A 26,446-nucleotide genomic window follows, 5' to 3' on the forward strand; every position below is an offset into this window, starting at 1 on the left:
TAGGATAAGTCCACAGTAGGAGACCACAGCACCCCCAATTGTCTCCCTCTGTTATTTTGGGGAGTCTTGGAGGAGGAGTCTGCCATGTATTCATGTACAGCCCTCTTGGAGGAGCCCACTCAGGGCCCCCATGGATGTCTGGAGCTGGCAGAGCCCTGAGGGACAGGCCTCACCAGGCCGCAGCTGCGCCACCACCATGGGAGCCAGGTCCTGCCCAGGTGCCTTCTCACAGAGGGGCTCCAGATCAGCGAGACAAGCGCCAGTGTGTGGCTTTGCTGGGACCAAGCACTTGTGCCTTTATGGGCCTGTTCCTCCATAAAACACATTTAAAAATCATATTTTACAACTGTATTGGTATAAATATACTAATATATATCAAAACATGTTCCTGGTGCAAAGATTCATTCTTTTTCTTTTAATTTTAAAAGAAATTAAAATATTTTCATGGACCCCTAAAGGAATGATGGGCCCTAGGTCAGGTGCCTGCTATCCCTAAAGGGTAAGGAGGCCCTTCACAAGACCCTAAAGTGGCAGTCCCATCGCCACTGCCTCTGTTTCTTGGCTGACCATGAACCCAGATCATACTGTGCTTCCCTATCTCTCAGAAGTGTGAGTGCCAGTGTCCCTTCAGCGTCTGCCTTTTTTGCCTTTTTGCTCTTGTTCTTGTTATAGGTGTCAGAACAGCCCCTGAGGTGGAGCTAGGCAAATCTCTCTTCCGCTCCAGGCACATGTACACATCCTTTTATCCTGAAAGCCTTTCTGCCCACCTTATAATATATCAAGACTTATATCAAGTCACATAAATAGATACCCAGGACCTCTGGCACAGGACAGCTCATCACACACAGCCAGAAGCTGACTCTCTGAACCCAGCTGAGACAGACACACAGACACACATGCTCCAGGGTCAAGCTGGGGCTGGAATCCCCCCTCTTTAATTCCAAAGTTGTGTCTCTCCACGAAGCCAGACATCCGATTATTAGAACACACTCTTGCTGCTCACTCATTCACAAGAGTAAGATATTCTGGTAAAGAGCATTCCTGATTATTCCAGCTTGAAATGAATTTGCATTTTTCTGTGCAACACAAAGCTTAGAAATGAATGATGACACTGGGAAAATCTCAGGAGAATTTACAAAGATTGCTAACGAGCAGATGTATCTAATGTTTAGATGAAAATATTTTCTCCTTTAGAATTCTACAGGCTCAGATCTCCCGTGGCAACACCTTGCATTCTCTATGTCTTTGAAAAACAGCTGATAGGGAAGAGTACATAGAGTAGAAATTTGTTTATAGCAACACATTTTTATATGGAGAGAAAGCATATAAGCACAAGACAGAGAGACTGCTAAGGTAAAGTGTATTTGGGTCCTCAGACAAAAAAAAAAACAAAAAACAAAAAAACAGTCTTACTCTGCCTACATTCCCTAGAGGAAAGAAACGATACAGTTGGGATGAATTGCACAATTGGTCATCTTTATGGGGACCACTGAAACAGCCACTGAGGTGGGGTTGCAACCTTGGCATGGCAAATGACTGTCATAAAGGCCTGCTTCAGCACTGTGTCATTTGTGAGTTGAGCTGGGAGCCTGAGTTTTCACGGAGGTTGACAGCAGTTTCACTACCTCGTTAATGAGCAATTGAGGAAACTCCATCTCAGGTTGGGAGGAGTCAGATCTTACCTTCCTGTTCCTCTGCCCTCGTGGCTCTGTGGTGGGCTTGCAACACCAGTGTGCTTCTCCTCACTCTCTGTGCCCCAAGTGGCGGACTGTTTCAGCCCCGCTGGTTGTGAAGCTGACATTATAGATTTGGTGTTCTGCATGGGGCTGTGACACAGAGTGAACCCTAGAAGTGGACACTTGGGCTCTCAGAGGTAAGCATCAGTCAGCAGGACACCAAGAGCATGGCTGCCTCAGAGCACAGATTCACATCTTACGGTGGGTCAACAGCTCAAAGTTCAACACATGCTACCTGCACTAAGGCATATTGGCATACAGTTGGCATTTAAAAAAAAAAGAGAATTGTGCATGTATCTGGCATCTAATAAATGTGTTATTTAATTTGCATTTCTTTGCTCACTAGAAGGTTGAATTTTGTTACATGGGTTTACCAGCCATTTTCATTCCATCGTCTGTGGGTCCCTTAGCTGCAAGTGTCTTGAGACCCACTTCCCTGTTCTGCAAAGCCTCCTATTGTGTCAGCTGACTCTCTCCATGCTTTCACTCCTCCCTCATTTGCTACCGTAAAACCCATATTTGATCTCCCTTATGATTAATATCTGGAGAAAGTCAGCTACCACAATGGCATGCTCTGTCTGGGCTCTCAACTCGCAATTTGTGCCATTCAGCTCATCCCTCTGGGGCTGCAAGCAGTAGAAATAGGTAGGATCCTTTAGCTTTTCATTTCTCCCACATACAGGGCTCTCTGTCAGCCACCTCTGAATCTCCACCAGCTTTTCATCTGATCAAACCTAAATGTAACTTTTTTAACATAGTTGTAGGAGGTGCTTTTCACTTTTCTCTAGACTGGGCAGGGAACAGGATATTTACATTACAAGCCACTGTTAGCCCAGTAGGAAAGCTGATCTTTCACTGGCCAGTGAGCACAATAAGGAACAGGGAGGTTAGGTGCCCTGACCCTGTCATATAGCTATTGAAATCCAAGTTATCTCAACTTCCAGTAGGTGCATGGTCCATACCCACCCCCAGGTCCAAGCAAACAGCCCATTCCTAGGGAACAGACAAGAAACACTTGATTCCCTACAGGTGGGAAATTACTGTGGATTCCAGTTTGCATTTCCCAGTGGAGAGAAAATAAGGACACTAACCAATGAAGAGATCTTTTCCAGTTTTCATATAATTTTTGTTCAGTCACTTCTTCTTTTCCTTTTTTTTTTTTTTTTTTTTTGAGACGGAATTTCACTCTTGTTGCCCAGGCTGGAGTGTAATGGCGGGTCTCAACTCACTCCAACCTCCACCTCCCAGGTTCAAGCAATTCTTCTGCCACAGCCTCCCAGGTAGCTGGGATTACAGGTGCCCGCCGCCACACCTGGCTAATCTTTGCATTTTTAATAGAGACAGGGTTTCACCATGTTGGCCAGGCTGGTCTCAAACTCCTGACCTCAGGTGATCCACCTGCCTCAGTCTCCCAAAGTGCTGGGATTACAGGCATGAGCCCCCACGCCTGGCCCGATCTGTCACTTCTGCCAGCTGGAAGCTGAAATGGTCCAGGTCTTTAAGCAGACCTCAGGTGTTCCAGGTGAAGTTGTGGTGCTCTCCTCAGACCAGCTACCTGGGACTCCTCAATCTGACTTAAGGGAAAATGCAAATGCCTTGAGAGGCCAAGACAGTAAGTCAATGTGACAAGTGGATGGGGTAGGGCCAAAGGTATGCCATGAGGGCAGGAACTGCATCCCTCTTGTTCACTGCTTTATCCCAGCACCTGCAACAGAGCTGGCACACCATAGGGTCCCAATAAAGATGTAGAATGAACTGTGGGGAGTACAGAGAACTGGGAAGTGCATATCTCACAGGAGGTATTCTAGGCCAAAAAGCATGGGTAATATTTGCCTTCAAGCTTACAACTCTCATGACTGAATAAACAAGGCTGTTTATAGATGGAATAAAACAATGATGGTCAAACAGTATTGTTGGCCAACTTACCCTTTTGATTGTATGTTCAGTTGAAGTCAGGATACAGATCACTGTTTCTGTTTAAGCATCTCTTAAGTCCTTTCCATTAATACCTTGGACCTTTAATGCCCTGTGCTGTTTGGAAATTTGTGTAAATTTTTGCTTTCCCCTCCCTCATGCTATGGTCTAACTTCTTTTTCTGAATCCCTTGGTCATATATCTTTCTTTTCAAAAGATCTACAAAGGCACTGTGTCTACCAAATAAGGGGCAATCTTTCTAAACACGTTTTATTCCTAATAAAAGGGTAACAAATCCGCTTTCATGCATACAATGTTGCCCTTTCTGAAACAGGCTTAAGCAGTGGTAGCTGGTTCTTGCCAAAATTATTTTGAGCCCAATTTGTCTCCAAAATCTCCCACACCAAGCTACAGGATCCTGAAAAGTGGGGGACATCCTCTGCACATTTTTCCTAAGGTGAAGACTTGGCTCTGGCTGTTCTCTTGGACATTACCCTTATTCTGGTGGGTCTGTATCACCTCCCCTCTATCTCATTCCCCCTGGGACCCCAGACCCTACCTTTTTGGTATGTAGCAAAGCCCCCTGAACCAACAGAAACATGGCCATTGGGTCAGTCAAGCAGCTATTGTGGAATAGACAGGCTAAGGCTAAAGAGGAGCCCTCTGGCACATGTGTCCTCACCCCAGAATGGCTTGACAGGTGTGAGACCATGTGCCTCAGTGTAGAAGCCCAGAGTCAGCTTCTGGACTATAGACTCAGCCACTAATTTGTCACTTAGCCCCTTTGCTTCTCTAGTGAAGTGGGAGGGCCAACGGAAACCTTCTCTAGTGAGACAAAACCTAAAATAGAATCCACTCGGAGGAACAAATTTTGCAAAATCAAGTCATAGCTATCATTAACATTTTGGTCAAGATTGTATAGGTCAGACAGATACCTTAGAAAGGCATATCTTGCCAAACATTTTACTGGTCACACGAAATATGCCTGTGAGCAGTATTCAACTTCTAATTTACAAATGGTATGATGAGATAAACAAAATTGTTTGTAGATGGAAACCATGACTGCCAAGCAACAGTGATCTCCAGCTTATTGCATGATGCTATATGTTCAGATGAACTCAAAATGCAGATAATTCTTTGGGATTGATGTGCCTCTGCTCCATTAATGACGTTGGCCCAAATCCGGATTGATTGTAATTTTGAACCTTGAATGTAAAAGCTGGAAGTGACCTGTGTCAGTCAGGAATACGTTCAGCCACAGATAACAGAAAACCTGGCCAACAGTGGCTTCAACAGATAGGGGATCTTTTTTCACATAACATGGTATTCAGAGGCAGGTGATGACTCCCAGTGGTTCACCCAATCCAGTGCTCTCTGAGTCCAAGCTCCTTCAGTCTTTCTGCCCCATCTCACTTGGAGGTTTGGCATTCTTCTTCAATTCTGCTGGCTCATAAGCTGCATGTCTATGTTTAAGGCAGAAACAAGTGGGGAGGAAGAGAGGAACATTAGATGCACCAATTCCCCTGATTAGGAAAACAAAAGCTTATCTAGAAACTCCTCAGTCTTTCTCTGTGGACTCACTAGTTAAAATTGTGTCACATGACTATACCTAGCTGCAAGGGAAGCAGGAAAATTGAGTATTTTCCTGTTCACCCCCATGGTAGAAGACAGCAAGAGAGAATGGGCTTGAAAATAGGTGTGTGAGCTAATACACTGTCTATCAAGAAACTACAGAGAAATTCTTTCTAGTACCCTCATTGTACAAATGACAAAAATGAGTTCCAGAAATGAGAAATAACTTGGCCAAGGTCCCATAACTGGGTGAATTTAGAGCCAGAACTGGAGCCCAGGTCTCTTAAATGCCAGTCCAGAAAGCTACCCACTGGACCACACGTCAGTCTGAGATTTCAGTTTTGCTGATGAAGTATAATATTATTCAGCAAATAAGGTAAGAGATATCAAACTACCAGCAGTGGGCAGAGGACATACAGCTTCCACTCTAGCACTCCTTCCTCCTTCCCTCCCCAAGAATCTGAAATAATTTATTATGAGTCACAGAAACTAGGCAAAGTCAAATCAGGCCTCCCCTCAGTTCTCTTCCGCTGTGTCTAGTTTAATCTCATTCCTCGGCACATTGGTGTTTGTGTGTGGAATTACAGAATCAACCTCATGATGATGAGTGTCATGATAACATAGAATTTCTGTGTCATTGTTAATGTGCTGTTCTTGTCTTCTGTCCCCTTCTGTTATCGGACCAAACAGAAGTTTTCTGCTGTTTCTCTCTGCAACATCTCCACAGAAGTCCTGAAAGTCATCAATGCCACAGAGGAGTTGATAGCAGGATCTACAGGGCCCTGGGAGTCCCCACAAGTCCCTCCTGACAGAGAGAAGGGGACGTTTCCTCGTGGGACAGACCAAGTGAGACTGGATGAGCAGCTGACTTCTCTGGAAGAAAATGTAAGAGGGTGTGGAGGTGCCCTGTCTAAGGTGAATGTGTGTGAAGAAGAAGCTGATGAAGTTGTAGCTTATCATGAAGAGTGCAAGGATACACACACCACTACCACCATAGCAAATACATTCTCAGGAAGGACCTTAGGTTGGATTCCCCAGAAGCAGACCCTGAGATGAGGATTTGTGTGCATGTTACTTATTAGGGAATGCTCCCAAGGGAAGCTAGTAAGGGAATGGGGAAGTAAGGGAAAGGGAAGAATCCAAGCAAGGACATGATCTTACACAAAGAGGAGCTTTAGCTTGATCCTGCAGAGAGCTCTGGAGTAGAAGTTGCACCTCAGAGTTGTCCTGACCTAGGGCAAAAGAACTGACCCTTCTTACAACCAGCAGGCACTTCAGTCTCTTTGCACGCAGGCAATGTCTCTAGTAGCCCAAAGGCAGTCCCCTGTATAGATATGGGCTGCTAGGAATAAAAGCTTGGTGGGCAGGGAGAAGAGTATAGAGAAACTATAAAAGAGATCCAAGGGGATCCAGGTATTGCCAGTGCCGCTACAGGGGATGAAGTGGTTGCCAAAAGAACTGAAGTTACTACAACTGGTCTTCTCTGCTTCTCTAAGATACCAACACAATCTGGTCAGGTGCTGTGGTTCATGCCTGTAATCCCAGCACTTTGGGAGGCTGAGGCAGGCGGATCACTTGAGTTTGGGAGTTTGAGACCAGCCTGGCCAACATGGTGAAACCCCATCTCTACAAAAATACAAAAATTAGCTGGGTATCGTGGCAGGCGCCTGTAATCCCAGCTACTTGGGAAGCTGACCCAAGAGAATCGCTTGAACCCAGGAGGCGAAGGTTGCAGTGAGCTAAGATGGTGCCACTGCACTCCAGCCTGGGCAACACAGTGATACTCTGTCTCAAAAAAAAAGATAACAACACAATCATATGTAATTTATGTTTCCAATGAATCACCCAAGTCTCCTTGTGCCATTAGCAACAAGAAGCCCACTGTCTTTCTTCTGAGCCTACCACACTCCACTCCAAAATTGTCCAAGCACTCTGGGAACTGAGTAAGACTCCACTGTATTACCTTCTGACCATATTTAGACCTCAGACTGCCATCATTTCCCCCTCCCCAATTCCTATGCTCCCCAATAAGGATGCTAACCAACCACTGATAGTGGATCTGCCAATCAAGAGGAAAATGCCTAACATCAACTATATTCAAAATTACATTTCCTCTTTGGAAATAAAACATTTAGCATAATGCTTGCAAAAAAGTACACATAAATGTTGGCTATTCTTATTAGTATTTGAAAGGCATGTCATCAGCCAACTCCTAAAATGATCCCATTAAAATTCACTAAAGAATGGGTTGTTAAAAGTGGTTCCAACTTTAATAACACACACTCTTAGCTCTGTCTCTCATCCTGGAACAAGTATGCATTTGCTGCTTTCAAGAGAAAGACACTTGAGAAAGAAAGGAAATAAAACAAGTCCTATTGGTATTGAAAAATTGAAAAATTAGTATTGATTTATTGAAAATCATCCATTTTTACAGAAGTGTAGGCAGAGTGGCCCAGAAGACTCATCTGCCTCATTCATCCTGTTTTTACTTGTTGCTTCTTCTGAGGACCCTGACTTACGTAGCTGGGCTTTCCCTGGTGCCAGGTCCTTTTCTGCCTGAAGGAAGCCATGCCTCAGAGTCAGGGTCACAGGGAAAGAAGGTGAGATCTACCAGATGTCTGGAAAGGGGGAAGGGGATGAAGGGGAAGGTGCTCACAATCTGTTTCAACATTTAGAAGGGTTAAAGACCATCAGCCAAGTCAGCTGGTTCCCTGTGGAAACTTGTACATCTCTGAAGGCAAAATCAATGTACTTGGGGAAGGGAGGAGAAGACAGTGCTTACATTTACCTTTCTTCAGATTCGATTCCATTTAGTTTGTACGCCTAAAAGGTATTCGCAAATATAATTGTAGTCATGTGCTGTATAATAAGGTTTTGGTCAATGGCGGATCACATATACAACAGTGGTGGTCCCATAAGATTATAATGCTGTATTTCTACTGTACCTTTTCTATGTTTAGATACACAAATAATTACCATGGTGTTACAATTGCCTACAGTATTCAGTACAATAACATGCGGTAGCCTAGGAGCAATAGGCTAGGTGTGTAGGAGGTTATACCATCTAGGTTTGCATAGGTACACTCTATGATGTTCACACAATTTTGCATTTCTAATAATATATCCTCATTGTTTAGCAAAGCATGACTATGTTTAGGTTAAAGGACTTTGTAATTTCCCCCTTCCATTCAAAGAGAAGAAAAATTCTTGGCTGTCAAGTAAGAGGCACCTGGCCTGGAGGTGGGGTGGGTGTGAGTGATAACTTCAGAGTTCAGGAAAGCTCTCACTGCCACTTGAGGAGTTGTATGTTTGGTTTGGCCTAATAGGGATATTTGCTAGTAATGGATTTTTCAGTCCTTCTGATTTGTGATGAAATAAACAGTGTAATAAATTTTTACAGGTAAATATTCATGATCACTGAGTATTTCAGGAAATAGCTGAGGATAAGAATTTTCCAGTACTCCAGACCAAGGGTGACACTGAGAAATTTGGACACTCAAGCTGTAGTCACCATGAGTAGTTGGCATGGCTCCTGCCATGAAGTTGATATCAAATCAAGTTAGGTAATGCCAGCTCCTGCAAAGTCAACTGTGCTTTTTTTTTTTTTTTTTTTTTTTGAGACGGAGTCTCGCTCTGTCGCCCAGGCCGGAGTGCAGTGGCCAGATCTCAGCTCACTGCAAGCTCCGCCTCCCGGGTTCACGCCATTCTCCTGCCTCAGCCTCCCAAGTAGCTGGGACTACAGGCACCCGCCACCTCGCCCGGCTAGTTTTTTGTACTTTTCAGTAGAGACGGGGTTTCACCGTATTAACCAGGATGGTCTCGATCTCCTGACCTCGTGATTCGCCCATCTCGGCCTCCCAAAGTGCTGGGATTACAGGCTTGAGCCACCGCGCCCGGCCTCAACTGTGCTTTTGAGGTGCTCTAATGAATGCTGTTCCCAGAAATCAGGAATTGTTATTAGAGTGTTTTTTTTAAAGCAGAAATGGGGTCTTGCTATGTTGCCCAGACTGGTCTCAAACTCCTGACCTCAGGTGATCCTCTTGCCTTGGCCTCCCACATGCTGGGATTACAGACATGAGCCATTATGCCCAGCCTGAAGTATTTTTTGATAAAAGTTGAAACAATAAGAAATGAAAAATGTTTAACTGCAGGCTGGGTGTGGTGGCTCACGCCTGTAATCCCAGCACTTTGGGAGGCCAAGATGGGAGGACTGCTTGAGGCCAGGAGTTTGAGGCCAGCCTGGTCAATATGGTGAGATCCCATCTCTATGAATAAAATTACATATATATATATATATATATATATATATATATATATATATATATGCTTGTTTCACTTTAAAAGTTGAAGACTCTCTCCCTTTGGGCTCCCATAAAACCTATGCATGTATCTGTCTGATCACTTTTCACACTTTCCATCTTTTCTGTTCACTCATCCATCTCCCATTAGGCTGGCACTATTGACATTTGGATTAGGCAATTCTTCGTGTGGGGGCTGTCCTGTGCACAGGATACTTGTCCACACCCCTGGTCTCTACCCACTAACTGCTAGCAGCAGCACCCTCCCAGTGTGACAGTCAAAATTGTCTCTAGGCATTGTCAAATGTTAAGGGTTTGGGGCAGGGCAAAATCACCCCCAGATTGGGAATGAGATATATAAATTCCTGCAGAACAGGGTTTACCACCTTTTATTTCTGTAGCCTAGCCCCAGTCCACCACCCAGAGCCTGACACAGAGGAAGCACTTGGTGAATGTTTAGCTGATGTATGACTACACCAGAGGAATGAAACCCCTTTTAAAAAGAACTGCTTGACTTCTCATGCACAGGGTCTCTGTTCTTTAAATGTGTCTCTAACATAGCTGAGTCCTGAGATGGCCCTGATCCTGGACACACAGAATTGAAAAGGTTAAAGACATGGTTCACTAGCAAACGAATGTATTTTTTACAAAGTATGGTATCAGAAAAACAGTGTGTGAAATATCTGGTTTAAATGAAAATGGTCAGTTTTCATAGCACACTTAAAACAAAGATATCCTGCCCTTTTATTTTTACCTCCAAGGAGCATGTTGAAAAGAATGCAATGGCCTTATTGGAGTTTTCATCTTGTAAGATCCTTTAATTGTAAGTTATGTTTTTTTTTCCTTTGGGTTCATTAACAGTTTCGATTTAAAATATGTCCACTTACTCACAGACTGAAGATGTCAGAAGCCCCAGCAGGGACCAAGGCTGGAAGGCCCAGTCTGTAGGTGACTGCTCCCCTGTTCTGCACCCCTCATGCCTCTCCTGTTCCCAAAGAGTTAACTGCGTTCTTCCTCCTCCTTCCCTTCCCCCATCCTTCAGCTTTTTAAATTTAACCTCAGAAGAAACCCCATCTATATTCTTTTGAATTCATGAGCTTTTGAGTCAGGGAAAGGAGGACTCTTCTTCGTCTCTTTAATTCAACAGATCACAGAGCCACGGGCGGGTTGCCTCGCTCTGCTGCTCCCGGATGGAATTCAGCTGAGCAGTGGGAGAAGCCAGGGTGGTTCTTAAACTGTTCTCTGGGCGCAGCTGATCTCATTAAACCATGGCTTTTGTTGGTCTTCAGAATAAAGAACAGTCCTGCACTCCTCCGCTGTTCTCCTTTGTGCTAGGGAACCTAGGGACTGTCAGAAATAGAAACGGTGACACTATTCTTGCTTTCTGAACATTGGTTACCGCAGGACAGGACTCAGGGGGAGAAAAAGAACATTTGGTTGAGAATGTTCACCTTTAAAAATACCTCTGAAGACTCACAGCTCTGCCCAGTTACACTAGCTTCGCCTGTGTGGCTTTTGTAATGGGGAGGAAGAGAAAGGATCTCCCCAGGACCTCAGATCATCTTTACTGTGACATCTCTTTCCTTGAGGGACACAACGGGTCCTGAGCAAAATGGGAAAAAAGAAAAAAAATAAAAATACTTCTGAAGGTTTCAGAGCTACATAAGGTAAAGAAACATCGGCATTTACATATCCAATCTCCTGTTTTCATGAACTGCCTTAACCCCCTTAATTAGCAGAGGGCATGGGTATTTGAGAATTATCTTGTCTCTCAGCTTTGACACTTCTCACCTGCTATCTGGTGTTAGTGCTGTGAAATCAGCTCTTGTCTCCCCTAAAGGCAGAAACAACCTAGGACTAATCCCAGCCTCCACAGCAGCACGCAATGGGGGCTCAAGTCCTTGGGCTGAATGTCTTGGTCTCTAGGTATTTTAAACTCTTGCTGTGAAGAGCTCTGCTATACCTGTTGGGATGTAGCTGGACTCAGGTGTGGGCAAGGTTATGGGATGCTGAGGGTGGAATAGTAGCAATAAAAGGAAGCTATTACCAGTCCCAGACAGTGGTATCTCCACTGACCAAACCAATCCCAGACAGCCAGGAAGCCCTGGTGATGAAGTCCAAATAGGTCAGCCTCCCAGGAAACAGGGCAGGACAAAGGAGGATAGAAAATGGACCTAGAAGGTCAACAGAGAATGACTAGCATGAGCATTCTCAGACCTGTGGTGTGAATAGTAGGACTGCCACCTTGAGGATGTATGCAGGGTTGTAATCCCAAGCCTCAGAGGGAGCGGAGGGCAAACCCAACTTCCCTTTTAGCTCCATCCCACATTGCCCATGGAGTATACAACCAGTGGCAGCAGACACAGCAGACCTGCACTACAGGGAGCCCAGCTCTGCCACTGAATCCAGGTCCATGCAGAGGATGTTGGTCCTCTTTCCCAAAGCTCTCCTACAACCCTCACAGCACCAAAGAGGATGTGGCACTAGAACTTGTGGAGATGATCATGGTTACTCAGGTGGTTCTCTGCCCTCAGAGTGCAAGGAAAGAAATACATTAGTCCCCTAAAGTATATTTCATGGAAGTCAAGTCCAACAAGATGCTCTAAGGTCAAATAAGTCTTGGAAGCTTGCATACTCTTTCTAGGAAAATTGAGATACATATTAGCACATTAAAGCCTCTCGGAAGACCTGCAGTAAAGAAATCTGTTTAACACTCTTTATTCTAGAGAATTTAATCACAAATAAGTGTTTCATTAAGGAAACACCTATTCTTATGCCTTGAACCACTTTGAGAAAGCCTTGTTGAACTGAGAGTCAGTGAATGCAATCATAGGCATCAATGACTAGAGTTTGAAGGGGTCATAGATTACTCAGACATGGTAACCATAGTTCTCACCAAAAGTGGACCTTAACTTACCAAGCAAGTCCAAGTGAACATTTTTCAAATGGGTTATGTTTTATAAAGCTAGAATAACATTTTCATTATATAGCATGTTACCTTTTGTTATTTCAAGCCAGCAACAGAGCCAATATCATATCCATCTGTAACCATAGTAACTCTAGTACCTTTATGTTAAAATCTGAAATGCAAAATGTTATAACGTTCCAACTGAGATTATCACAGCATCATAGGGCAAGGAGGATAAAGGCAAGGGAACTAGCTTCAGCCCTTCTGAGATCACTTCTAGGGTCCACCAGTCCCCAGCTGAGACCTCAGAAAATCACTAAACCTTCCTAGAGCATAAAAATTCTCGTCTTGAACACAATTATTACAATAGTATCTACCTCAAGGGTTGCTATGAGCATATATAAGTCACATAAAACCCTTGGCTCAGCCACTGACTCTATAAATTAATGCTGTCATCACATCATCATCATCCCCACCATCATCATCATCATTCTCCTCCAGTCCTTTAGGCACCATCATTTTGGCTGTAAATTCCTGTTCAGCCGGTATCAATGCCAAACCACTAAATCTATTCTTCCTCCTGGTGCCAGGAAAGTAGGCTTTTAGCGAACACAGAGTAAAAGATGAACATTCTGGCCTTGCTGAGGGCTTGGAGCTTTTTCATCTTGCTTTGTCTTGGCAGGAAAAAAAAAAGGAACATTAGGGAATGAACATGTTGAAGATGTAAACAGCAATCAGGTTGATGCACATCCCAGGGTGTGATGACATTGAGTTTTGCATGTTTCTGCTAAAATCAAGGTTCCAAGACCTTAGTTATGTTAAGTTCTGTTTAACCATTGCCATGCTTAAATTATTTCACTTAAATAACTCCAAATGTTGTTTCACTGTGTAAAACTGTAGATTTATATTTTAAATTCTTATTAAAATAAATTTACTTTTTTTGGTGTAGATAGGAGAAAGTATAAAAAAGTATAATAAACTTCAAACATCTCTCTCTCTCTCTCTCTCTCTGGTTATCCCCCTTTTCCCCACCCCCAATTATATTTTTACCCTCTAAAGGGAAGTTTTTCAACTTCAGAAATTTTGTGATACATTATTTGAATAATTTATTCACTCAAATACCTTTGAAATATTTATCATTTCTTTCATTTGACAAAGAACCATTTCCTGTTTAAAAACAAAAATAAATGGCTATGATTAAATTGTGAGGATCTCTTAGAAACAGAATTTCTCTGTATGAAACAGAATTACATATTCAACATATGATAAAGAAATATAAAACAAAAGATAAACTGAAGTATGGCAATTCCCATCAGACATTTGATTCATGGCCCCTGTATGACTGGTGTGACATCGTCTGTGCCAATCAGTGCTGAAAGCTCCCACAGCCCAGGTAATTATGTCTGGTGATGGTGCACAAATTTGCTTTCATCAAACCTGTACCTGCCTTTGCTCCACCTTGAAATGTTTTGTAAAATTGCCAGTTTTAAAACAGATGAGTGAATCACGCCAAGGAATTGACAGAGTGGGAACATCTCAGGCTTCTTTCCCTCACCAACACAGCGTCATTAAGTGAAGGGAAGGAAGGAAGGAAGGAAGGAAGGAAGGAAGGAAGGAAGGAAGGAAGGAAGGAAGGAAGGAAGGAAGGAAGGAAAGAAGGAAGGAAGGAAGGAAGGAAGGAAGGGAGGGAGGGAGGGAAGGGAGGGAGGGAGGGAGGGAAGGAAGGAAGGAAGGAAGGAGCATAACTTGTGTACCTGAACTCTTGACTTGTCTTCAACTCTTCTGTATTCTTAACCCAAGTTCAGGAAACTGTTAAAGTCTTGGCCATGTGTTTCATTCAAATCAACTCTAAATTGCTGTGATTACAGGTTTAGGATTTTATATATGTTGATTAAACCTCAAGAACCTCTCTTTAAGTAATGACTTTCTTTAGATACATCTCATTTCTTGTGTTGTTGGTTGCTTCATCACATTATTGATTAGGAAGAGGGGTTATGTGTTTCATTCACTCTGGCCCACACCACTTAGTCTGAGTTATTTCAAGGATTTTACCTTGCTCACTTTTATGGGAATAACCTTATAAACTTGTAAGTAAAAAATGTTTCTTTTTCTTAAATTTCTTTATCAGACTTGCTCTCTTATTTTTAATAGCTCTCAAAAATTGTCCTAATTGACAGATAAATAGATTCAACATGCTTCTCTTAACATCACACTATTTTCTAAGAAATATTTTTCAACTACAAACTTCAGGTTTATTTAATTCCCTTAACCTCACTGAAGCATGCAGAAGCTAATTAATCAGAGAATTCACTCAAAATTTGTAATTATTTTAAATTATTTCCCTTCTTTCATGTTTTCTGAATTCTTTCTCAAATACTAAATGCTAAACAAAAGTTGTGTTGGCAAAACTCCATCATGAATGTTTCTCTTTGTTTCTTCTTTATAGTCATTTTTATAGTCACTGGACCAATATACAATTTGCATAGCTGATGTCATGTATTTTGCACTATTTGAACAAAAGCAACTTTAAAATGCTTTTTCGTACAGGAAAGTTTGTGGGAGAGGGAAGGTGTGGTTGACAGTGAGGGGTGTCAAGACCTCACACATTTAAGTGTGAAGAATGTTCATAAATGTTATAAAAATAACATTCCCCCTGCCATGTTAAGCCCAGTTCTCTCTCTCACTCCTCTGAATTGCTGGGGTCCCCTCAAGGGACCCCAACGAGTCCCAGGTCTGCAGACCTGAACTCAAATGCAGCACTCTCTCTACAGGTATACCTGGCAGCAGGCACTGTGTATGGACTGGAGAGCCAGCTGACTGAGCTGGAAGATGCCGCCCGCTGCATCCACAGCGGCACTGATGAGACCCATCTGGCGGATCTGGAGGACCAGGTGGCCACGGCTGCAGCCCAAGTCCACCATGCTGAACTCCAGGTGAGAACTCTCCTCTCTGCCCACATGGGTCCTGCAGGGTGAAAGAGGAAGCCCCATGTTCTACAAGAATCACTTTAAAGCCATTGTATCTATCAGCTCCCATCATCTCCAGCATGTTTGCATGGATATGGTCCTTCCAGATGAATTCCACCAAATTCTCCCTTTAAAAGTGTAGTCCTCTTCTCCCCCAAGTTAAAGCCTTAATAATATATTGGACTGCCCTTTAAACCTTATACCAGTTTCCTCTCTGAGAAATTTCCTGACCCATACATAGGTCTCTCTACTACACAGGTTTCCATTCCACTCCAAGACCATCCTTTTCTGACCCTTATCATACTGTTGATTACTTATTAAGCAATAATATTAAATAATATTCCCCATTATAGACTGAAAGCTCCATGAGAATAGAACTATAACTGTGTGGCTTAAAATGAAACTTAAACAGAACTATAACTGTGTGGCTTAAAATAAAATGCCTAGCACAATACCTGGCACAGACATAGCACACAATAAAAATGGGATGAATAAATGAAGGAAATTGGAAGCATACATTTCTCAGGACAATATTTTTCATGAGGAGGAGGCAGGATTTACATACAGCTATTTAAGAACTGACTGACATAGTCTTATAACTTTGTGAATATGGCTGTTTGAAGTTTTCATAGACATTCCTGTAGCCTTTGACTCTGTAAATTAAAATTGCCCATGGATTAAGCCACTGATTTTCAAACTGGGGTCTGCAGATATATTCTCGGGACCCATGACAATTTTTTTCTTTAAAAGGGCTCCATGTGTTACTCAAGTTTGAGAGACACTGGTCTCTGCAACTTAAGCTCAGTATAGACCCCTGGTTTGCTGATATTTCTTTTTTTTTTTTTTTTTTTTTTTTTGAGACAGAGTCTTGCTCTGTCACCCAGGCTGGACTGCAGTGCAACGGCACAATCTCGGCTCACTGCAACATGCACCTCCCTGGTTCAAGCAATTCCCCACCTCAGCCTCCCAAGTAACTGGGGTTATAGGTGCATGCCACCATGCCCAGCTAAATTTTTTTTTGTATTTTTAGTAGCAATGGGGTTTAACCATGTTGGCCAGACTGGTCTTGAACTCCTGACCTCAGACAATCCGCCTACTTTGGCCTCCCAAAGTGCTGGGATTACAGACGTGAGCCACTGAGATAGATCCTGCATCTTAAAACTGAATCATTGGGAGAACTGTGGTCAACAGAAACCATATTTGGATAGAGACATAAATCAAAGAAACTGACTGAAGTGAGTCTCTATCATTTTAGAGGGTGTTTTTTGTTGTTGTTGTTTTGTTTTTGGCCAAGATTGAGGATGCACCCAGAAAATAAAAAAAGAGACAGAAACCACAGTAGGATCTGTGGCTCGTACTTTTTCCAAACAGGATTTTGAGGGTTTCAGTATTTAAAGGGGAAAAGTGGGCAGGAGCGGAAAGGGATGGAGGGAAAGAGGGAGGGTTTGGTGACATTTCTGTGAATCTGCCCATTGCACATGAGAAGGAGGGGTAAAGGGAATGGTCAATTATGTATTCATCTTGCACTCAGTAAATCTGTGCTTTACATAAGATAGAGTAAAAGTAAACAGAGAGTAGAAGAAGCAGTCAAATACGCATTCATTTTCAGGTGAGTGAGGGGACAATTTCTAGTCTCCTCTTGTCCTGTACCCACGAAGATAAGCTGTTAATTTCCATTGTCAGGGTGATGGAAGCTGTGAAGACATGTGGCCTTCTATCTGTAGCTATCAGTTTAGGAACAAAAGGAAAGCCAGTTTTGGGGGGCAGGGAGGAGGGGTTGTGACTCAGCCTCCAAACTTCTCCCTTTGGCATAATGAATTGGGGGCCCTGAGATTTTATTTTCATTTCACAGAGAAGATGACAATCTCAGGCGATAATTATTTTAAAAGTAAATACTTTATTGAGTCAAAATTACAACTCCTGACATCATCAGCCACTCTAGAGAATGAAAGGGCACAATTCTCCATTCTGTGGATGGTTCAATGCTGTGAACTAGAAATGAGCTCATCAGATAGATGGCCCTGTTGACCATTACCACTAAGAATGGCTGAACAGCAATTCTCCAAAAAAATATTATTTTCCATAAATTTCACCCAAGACTTAATCAATTTATTGTCAAAGTTATATAAACTAGAATCAAATCACTTGTTTTCTGTTACATTGTGTAGCAAATACTTCTTGAATGATTTTACAGGAAGTAATATTTACGGGTGTTTGGGAGGATTTTATTGGATAATTATTCCCCCTTTATTGGATAGTTATTCCCCGTTCCACATTTTTCTAGACTGTTATGGCAGAAAACTCTGGAGTTCCAAATGTCCATTTTCCATGTGTTTAAATGTATGCCTATTAATTTTTCATTTATTTTTAAATATTACAATAATATTATCAATAATCCCCAATATTCTGTGAGCGTTATTTTGTACCAGGTATTTGTTCTTAATGCTTTACCACATTATTGTATTTATTTTTTCAGCAACCCCACAAGGTAGCTACTGTTACTATTCTCCTTTTATATCTGAGGAAACTTATCCAAGGTCAAATACCTAGAAAGTGATAAAACCTGGATTTTAACCCAAATTTTGTGACCTCATAGCCCACACTCTATTTTTCTTCTTTTGAGACGGAATCTCACTCTGTCACCCAGGCTGGAGTGCAATGGCATGATCTCGGCTCACTGCAACTTCCGCCTCCTGGGTTCAAGTGATTCTCCTGCCTCAGCCTCCCGAGTAGCTGGGACTACAGGCATGCACCACCACGTCCGGCTGATTTTTGTATTTTTAGTAGAGACAGGGTTTCACCATATGGGTCAGGCTGGTCTCAAACTCCTGACCTCAAGTGATCCACCAGCCTTGGCCTCCCAAAGTGCTGGGATTACAGGTGTGACCCACTGCGCCAAACAGCCCACATTCTTTTTTTTTTTTCAATTATTATTTTACTTTAAGTTCTAGGGTACATGTGCACAACATGCAGATTTGTTACATACGTATACATGTGCCATGTTGGTGCATTGCCCCCATTAACTTGTCATTTACATTAGGTGTATCTCCTAATGCTATCCCTCCCCCAGCTCCCTACCCCCAACAGGCCCCAGTATGTGATGTTCCCCTTATTACATCCAAGTGTTCTCATTGTTCAATTCCCACCTATGAGTGAGAACATGTGGTGTTTGGTTTTTTGTCCTTGCGATAGTTTGCTGAGAATGATGGTTTCCAGCTTCATCCATGTGCCTACAAAGGACATGAACTCATCCTTTTTTATGGCTGCACAGTATTCCATGGTATATATGTGCCACATTTTTTTAATCCAGTCTATCATTGATGGACAGTTGGGTTGGTTCCAAGGCTTTGCTATAGTGAATAGTGCTGCAATAAACATACGTGTGCATGTGTCTTTATAGCAGCATGATTTATAATCCTTTGGGTATATCCCCAGTAATGGGATGGCTGGGTCAAATGGTATTTCTAGTTCTAGGTCCTTGAGGAATCGCCACACTGTCTTCCACAATGATTGAACTAGTTTACAGTCCCACCAACAGTATAAAAGTGTTTCTATTTCTCCACATCCTCTCCAGCACCTGTTGTTTCCTGACTTTTTAATGATCGCTATTCTAACTGCTGTGAGATATATCTCCTGTGGTTTTGATTTGCATTTCTCTGATGGCCAGTGATGATGAGCATTCTTTCATGTGTCTGTTGGCTGCATAAATGTCTTCTTTTGAGAAGTGTCTATTCATATCCTTCGCCCACTTTTTGATGGGGTTGTTTTTTTCTTGTAAGTTTGTTTGAGTTCTTTGTAGATTCTGGATATTAGCCCTTTGTCAGATGAGTAGATTGCAAAAATTTTCTCCCATTCTGTAGGTTGCCTTTTCACTCTGATGGTAGTTTCTTTTGCTGTGCAGAAGCTCTTTAGTTTAATTAGATCCCATTTGTCAATTTTGGCTTTTGTTGCCATTGCTTTTGGTGTTTTAGACATGAAGTCCTTGCCCAGGCCTATGTCCTGAATGGTATTGCCTAGATTTTCTTCTAGGGTTTTTATGCAAACAACCCACATTCTTATCCAGTCTGTGCTGTGTGGTTTCCTGGGAAATGTGTTGGTCCTGCCCTCAGGCATACATGCACTTGCCTAGGTGTCCTTAACTTGCATGGGAGGTTGTTGACCCTGCCTTCAGCTTTGTGGATTATTTCAACTGCACCTCCAGGTATGCAGAAATTCTCCCCACCAGGCTAACTGGTGCCAGAGAATGAAGTCTCCAACTTCCTGTTGTCTGTTCTCATCCAAAGTCTAGTCTCACAGAGAATTTCTTGCAGGATGGTAGGAGGGTCCTCACTGAGGAGGGTACATATGCTAAATTGTGTTCTTTGTAATATTAGGACAGTTTCTAAGGATGCTATCAACTTAGGGTCTACCTTTGAGACAGAGTGCTGTTGTCCAGTGCTGAAAGAGACTGCAGAATGACCCTTGCAGAGCATGCTAAGGGTGCTGTCCACTGCATCATGCAAGGTTGTCTCTATGAGGATTCCTGGAGAACACTTAACTCTTAGTATCAGGAAAAGCTGTTCTTCTGAGTACTTGGTCTTTGATCTTGTGGACATGGAGCTCTTGGCTTTGGCTTCCAGGAAACTCAGAGCTGAACTGGTCATCCCCTTCTAGCAAATGTATAGCTCCTTGGACATGCAGTTCTAGAAGTGGGACATAATTATATAGAGACATAATTGAAGTGGGATATTAATTATATATAGAGATAAGATACAGGCAAAATCAGCCCTCAGTAGCCTCTTCTTTCTTTGTTCTTTGTCCTATGGACTAAAACTTGAAAAAATAACCCTTTCTTATTCCAGAATCTGACAGCCCACAAATGAAGAGGTCAGCAGCTTGCTTTCCCATTGACCTTGTCTTTCTTAGGGCCCTCTGAGCAAGGCTCTCCATCAAAACTGCTTCCGGGGAAGAATGTGAGCATCTAATCCACACCAGTTGCTTATGACTGGTAAAAGCTTAGCCTGCAACTTTTCTCAGAGGCTTCTGCAATTTATTGGTTCACAAACCAAAAGAATGCAATTCTTAATGTGAAATTTGAAGATTAAGAACAGAAAGGCATCTGGGGACCAGGAAGGGCAGGACTCAAGTGGCACCTTCTGGGGCTGGCTACTGGGTAGCTTGTATTCTCTTACCAGATGCCACAGACTTGGCCTTCACCTACCTCCTCCTCCTTTTCTGACCATGACTGCCACCCCTCAGGGGTAGGGGACACATCTCCCAAATTTGCTGACCCTTCAGTCTTTCTGTGTACCTCCTATAGCTCCTATCACAGTAGACTGTTCAAAGAAGCCCTCGGTAAATGACAGCAGAATTAAAATTTGTCTTGAGTAGCACTGAAATGCGGAGGGCTGGAAGGCAATGGAGCCCTCATGTGTGGAGCACACACACACATTGGCTGGGGTCTACCATCAGCTTATTGTTTGATTTCCTAACAACACTCAGAATGTACCATCTCAGCAGAATCTTGACCTCTTCCCTTGACTCTGCTAGCCCTTCCCTGCCTTTTCCAGTGTCCCCCATACCAGGTGTTGGCACATCCTCTGAGACTGTGGCAATGTGATAATAGCATGGCCACTGACATGAATTCCATGCACTGCCCAGATTGGCTGTGAGATGATGGGTATATCACTTATCCCTTTGAGCCACCATTTCCTTATCTGTGAAACCAAGATAATGGTACTTATTTCACAGAATTATTTTGAGACATGAATGAGTTCATGTATTTAAAACACTAAGCATGGTTCCTGGCACATAATAATGCCCTTTTCTAAGAGCAGGGACAATATCTTCATTTCTGGAGACAGGGGAGGACCAGGGTTCTCCCTGGGCACTAAGTGGGTTCTTACTTTCCATTTCTGCATTCAGACTCTGCTGGAAGAAAATCTGAGCTCTCTCTTGACCTTCCCATGTTGCAAATTAGGAAAATGATGCCCAGAGAGGGGATGAGTTTCTCAAGGCTGGTTGGCTTCTTAATGGAGGAGATGGACTTGAACCGGGGGCTGCCAGGCCTCCCTTCTAAAACCTGGTGCTGTGGTTTTGGATTCACGAAGTTATGGAAGAAGAAAGCAGGACATATAAATGACTATGACAGGACATATAAATCCTATGACTTTCTGACCACTCCTTACCCCCCATGCTGAGCCAGGTGGCCCTGGGCCAGGGTCCCCATCACGCCCCCAGGCTTTCATTTATCCCTAGGCATACTCTGACGGGGTTGTTGACATGCTCTAGAGCTAACAAACTAGAAATTTAAATTTATACAGAAAGGCCTGTGTTTTATTTTCTTGCTACACACTAGATAGAGAAGTGTTTGGTAGAAGTTGAATGAATGAATGAGCATACATCAAAGCAGATTTGTCTTTATAAATTCTTAACACTTTTAAGAAATATTTTCCCCTTCTGTATTTTCTCCCTGCCAATCCTGTTTTTCTGTTGCTTTAAGATTTCTGATATCGAGAGCCGGATTTCAGCCTTGACCATTGCAGGATTAAACATAGCACCATGTGTGCGCCTCACAAGAAGACGGGATCAGAAGCAAAGGACCCAGGTGTGTTTGTCCCTTTCTCCCTCTGTTGGAATGTTACATGGCTTGGAAAATTTAGAAGATAAAATATATTTGGCTATGCAAAGGTATATTGCTCATTGTATTCTGTTTGTAGGTACAAACCATAGATACATCAAGGCAGCAAAGGAGGAAACTGCCTGCTCCACCAGTGAAAGGTATGCTAAATTAAAACCACAAAGCTACCAAAAAATTAAGCCTGAATCATTTACTTTGGATAACACAGAGACCTGAGTTTGAGAATTAGATCTAATGGAGCGTTCTCACACAGAATTGCTCTTGTCTATCTTGATTTGGGTCCCCCCAGAAGCAAACCCTGGGACAAGGATAGGAGTGGAAGTAGCTTGTTTGGAAGGTGCACTGCTAGAGAAGAAGAGAAATGATTCAGAGAAAGAAATTAAGTCAATCAATACAGGGTACTTGAATTAGGAGTTATTTCTTTGGGCAAATAAGGCTAAGTCCTCCTGGTGACCTCTGGGAGACAATGCTGGCTGCATCTCAGAGTTTTCTGCCCAAAAGGCAGGGAGATGGGATATTTGTCCTAAAACTCCCATCCATCTCTGGCTGAGAGTTACTTCTGGGGGCATTAACTCCCTGGTACTTCTGACTTGCCCCATGCATGAGCCAAGACAGAGTGGTGGTACTTGCTGTAGTATCTATTGGAATGTACTAGAATGGTGACTGTCAGAGAGAAGTGAACAGAACACCAAAGGTATCTGCCACAGTGTCCAACCTAGAAAGGATTCTGGCAATGCCAGTCATGTTGCCTTTATCTAATGGACATTTTCAAAAAATGCCCTGGGTTCAGAAGCCACAAAAGGGTGATGCCAAACTAGAAATTCAGATTTACAAATTAGAGGAGTAGAAAGCCAAAGATGTACATTTGAGCCTTGGTTCTGCTATTGATCATTTCACAAACATTTATTGAATGTTTATAATCTACAAAACTGTATGCAGTTAAAATTTATCACAGATTCACAGTCCTTTATTTGAAACCCTTGGGTCCACATGTGCTTCATAATTTCTTGAGCATTAGAAAGGTAATATAGTACATGTGCTGTATATTTCTTAACACCCCCTGTGGCATCTAGGCAGCATCTGAAAATCAAACACATTAATATCCTTACAGCAGAGCACAAGAACATTTGCACTCCATGAGATGGACAAGGACATTAAATGGCCTCAGGTTTTATATCAGTTCAGGTCAGGTTTTATAATCAGATTCTTTTGGCTCCAAAGTTGTAAAAATTTGCAAGTTTTAGAACCTTTTCTATTTCAGGACTGCACATAAGTATTTATGAACTGTACTGGGTTATCTCTGAGCTATCATTTCCCAGAAAGCTATCAATGATGCCCTAACTTATTTGTCCATCATAAAAATAAACACAAAACAAAAAGATTCCATAGTCAAACACAGTACAGGAATGAGATTCCAAGTCTAGAACAAAAGTCTGAGTAATCTGGCCACCTTGTTTTTTCCTTAACAATCAGTCCATCTTCTGGGTAACATTTTTTTCCCATTTATTTCCTTTTAGCTGAAAAAATTGAGACATCTTCAGTGACGACCATTAAAACATTTAACCGCAACTTCATTCTCCAAGGCTCCTCAACAAACAGGACTAAGGAAAGGAAAGGCACCACCAAGGATTTGATGGTAAATGTCATCTCTGTCTTAATGTTCATCGCTTTCACTGTTGATGGTACCTCCATTCTGCAGCCTTTCCTCCTGTAGCTCCTGCATCAGAACCCCCAAAAAGTATCCTTCCTCCATGGTCTTATGGTCTGTTGGATTTGACTGGGGGGTGGATTTAGCGGTAAACCAAGAGCAGAGTGCTTGGTTGAATAAGGCTACGAAGCACACACACACCGCCGGTCACCCTCCTCAAATGTTACTCTAGAAATCACTATTACTAATAACTTTCTATGCACGTATAGAGGAAATAAGTTGTAACATGGTAAGTGTACTGGAAATTGCACTTGGACAAACCAAAATGTAGCTTAACCCAAAACATTCGGCTTATACCCAGAAGATTTCATCATGACCTGATCACTTTGAGCCAACTCTAGCCCCAAACCTTGCTAAAAATATTTTCAAACTACCTTAGACAAAAGTATAGGCGATAGAAATGCTTATCCTGGCACAACAGACAAAGTACCGTAAGGGAAAGATAAAAGAACTGTATCAAGCACTAAAAAGCAAAGACAAGCCCTTATACCTTTTGCATAATGTATTAACTAGAAATAACTATACACAGAGAACTTTAGCCAAGTCCCCCGAAACCAGACGAGCTACCCAAGAACAGCTGAAAAAGCACACTCACCTATGTGGCAAAATAGTGGGAAGATTCATGGGTAGCGGTGACAAGCCTACCGAGCCTGTTGATAGCTGGTTGTCCAAGATAGAATCTTAGTTCGGCTTTAAACTTACCCACAGAATTACTTAATCTCCCTGTAAGTTTAACTGTTAGTCTAAAGATGGACAGCTCTTTAGACCCTAGGAAACAACCTTCCTACAGAGAGTAAAAACTGTTACCACCATAGTTGGCCCAAAAGCAGCCACCAATTAAGAAAGCGTTTAAGCTCAACATCTAAATCTTAATTCTAATCACTCTACTGAACTCCTAACATCACACTGGACTAATCTATTACTTAATAGAAGCAATAATGTTAATATAAGTAACATGAAGACATTCTCCATTGCATAAGCTTACATCAGACAGGAATAACCCACTGACAGTTAACAGCCTAATATTAGTAACTGATATAATAAGCACCCTATTATTGACACTGTTAACCCAACACAGGTATGCTCTAAGGAGAGATTACAAAAAGTGAAAGGAACTTGGCAAATCTTACCCCACTTGTTTACCAAAAACATCACCTCTAGCATTACCGGTATTAGAGGCACTGCCTACCCACTCACATATGTTCAACAGCCACGGTATCCTGACCATGCAAAGGTAGCATAACCACTTGTTCCCTAAATAGGGACTTGTATGAATAGCCACACGAAGGTTCAGCTGTCTCTTACTTTTAATCAGTGAATTTGATCTATTCGTGAAGAGGCGGATATAAACAAATGAGATGAGAAAACCCTATGGAGCTTTAATTCATTAATGCAAATAAAAACTCAAACAAGCCTGCAGGCCCTAGCCTACTATCTGTGGATTAAAAATTTTGGTTGGAGTGACCTTGGAGCATAATTCAACCTCCAAACAACCTAAACTAAGACCGCACTAGTCTAAGTGAGTTAATACACATTGACCCAATAATTTGATCAACGGAATAAGTTCCCCAGTTCTAGAATCCAAATTGACAATAGAGTTTATAACCTCAATGTTGGATCAGGACATCCTAATGGTGTAGCCGCTATTAAGGGTTTGTTTAGCAGTAGGGACGAGGTTCTAAAACTAAGTAACATCCTGCCTGCTATATACCTCTTTAATATGTGGGTATATCCTCTCAACTGCATCTCTAGCTCCTTGTAGGAAGCAGCTTTGATATAAGAGAAATAAAAATATGTAAATAGAATATTAAGGTCTGGTTGAGATGTAACAGTTTTTATTCTGTTTTCAGTTCATAATCACTCTTCCTTAAATTTCTCATTAGCCGTTAATGCTGTGTTCCTGAAAAAAGTCAGCAGCTACTCCTAAATGTAGCAAAGGAAGAGACAGTAAATAATCTGCATGAACTCTAGAAATTATAGAGAAAGGTGTGTTGGATCTTTTGCTTAAAAACTGTCAATCGATAAAAATAACGAGACAAGTCCCTATCATTTTATAGGTTTATTTGCCAAAGTTAAGGATGTGCACGCAGGAGACAGGTCTATGCCTTTCTCAGAAGATGATTTTGAGGGCTCTAAATTTAAAAAGGAAAGTGCAGGCTATTGAGAAGTACACAATTTTCATGTAAGAGGGGGGTAGGGAAAAATAGTCATTCATGCCTTTGTCCGGCTCAGTGAATCTGCATTTTTTTTACATCAGATGACATAGACAAATGGGGCAGAGGAAAAATGCAGGGAATCTGCATTTTTACAGCAGATAATATAGAAAAATGGGGCAGGGGAACAATCAGATATGCATTTGTGTCTGGTGGGCCGGGGTGGGGGGGTGACTGCACCTGTAAAGATAAGCTATCAATTTGCATTGCCATGGTGAAATTTTAACCGAAACACCTTAGGGTAAAGATCTTGGAGCTAACCAGGAATTTCCATGTAGGCAAAATATTGGGGAGGCGTGTAGCCATCTTATTTAGGAAACGAAACGAGAGGCAGGTTTGCATGACCCAGTTCTCAGCTTGACTTTTCCCTTTAGCTTAGTGATTTGGGGACCCCCCAGATTTAATTTCCTTTCACAAAACCAACATACATGTCAAAGTTTTGGCAAATGTTTGATGCTACTTACGTAGAAAATGATCATCTAACTAAGCTGTCTCAGTGATACCAATTACGC

At 42.3% G+C, this 26,446-nt stretch overlaps 1 protein-coding gene, 2 long non-coding RNA genes, 1 other non-coding gene and 1 pseudogene across 7 annotated transcripts in view; 3 read left to right on the top strand and 2 right to left on the bottom strand.

Moving 5' to 3' along the window:
- Positions 1-26,446, top strand: part of MYRIP (myosin VIIA and Rab interacting protein) — a 412,659-nt gene that overhangs the window by 380,702 nt on the left and 5,511 nt on the right. For all 3 annotated transcript variants that reach the window (XM_001115677.5, XM_015131302.3, XM_015131301.3), the window contains 5 exons: positions 5,913-6,107; positions 15,200-15,361; positions 21,876-21,980; positions 22,093-22,153; positions 23,531-23,649. In XM_001115677.5, the coding sequence (XP_001115677.3) occupies positions 5,913-6,107; positions 15,200-15,361; positions 21,876-21,980; positions 22,093-22,153; positions 23,531-23,649 (642 nt within the window). The remainder of the gene's footprint in view (positions 1-5,912; positions 6,108-15,199; positions 15,362-21,875; positions 21,981-22,092; positions 22,154-23,530; positions 23,650-26,446) is intronic.
- Positions 1,344-26,446, bottom strand: part of LOC144339125 (uncharacterized) — a 72,334-nt gene continuing 47,231 nt past the window's right edge. The window contains exon 3 of one of the 2 annotated variants that reach the window (XR_013413808.1): positions 1,344-5,113. This is a non-coding gene — a long non-coding RNA (uncharacterized LOC144339125). Of the gene's footprint in view, positions 5,114-18,306; positions 20,077-26,446 lie in introns of those variants that run through there. The other variant, XR_013413809.1, reaches the window with a different exon arrangement.
- Positions 10,141-14,065, bottom strand: LOC106996953 (uncharacterized). The gene is made up of 3 exons (XR_003727257.2): positions 11,312-14,065; positions 10,972-11,123; positions 10,141-10,867 (listed from the first exon to the last, which is right to left on the bottom strand). It is a non-coding gene; the product is annotated as an uncharacterized LOC106996953 (long non-coding RNA).
- Positions 10,990-11,122, top strand: LOC114676584 (small nucleolar RNA SNORA64/SNORA10 family). The gene has a single exon (XR_003727635.1). It is a non-coding gene; the product is annotated as a small nucleolar RNA SNORA64/SNORA10 family (small nucleolar RNA).
- On the top strand, positions 24,104-25,381 carry LOC100499548 (MTRNR2L pseudogene; annotated as a pseudogene).

This window comes from Macaca mulatta, chromosome 2 (genome assembly GCF_049350105.2).
Source record: "Macaca mulatta isolate MMU2019108-1 chromosome 2, T2T-MMU8v2.0, whole genome shotgun sequence".
NCBI classification, from domain to species: Eukaryota; Metazoa; Chordata; class Mammalia; order Primates; family Cercopithecidae; genus Macaca; species Macaca mulatta.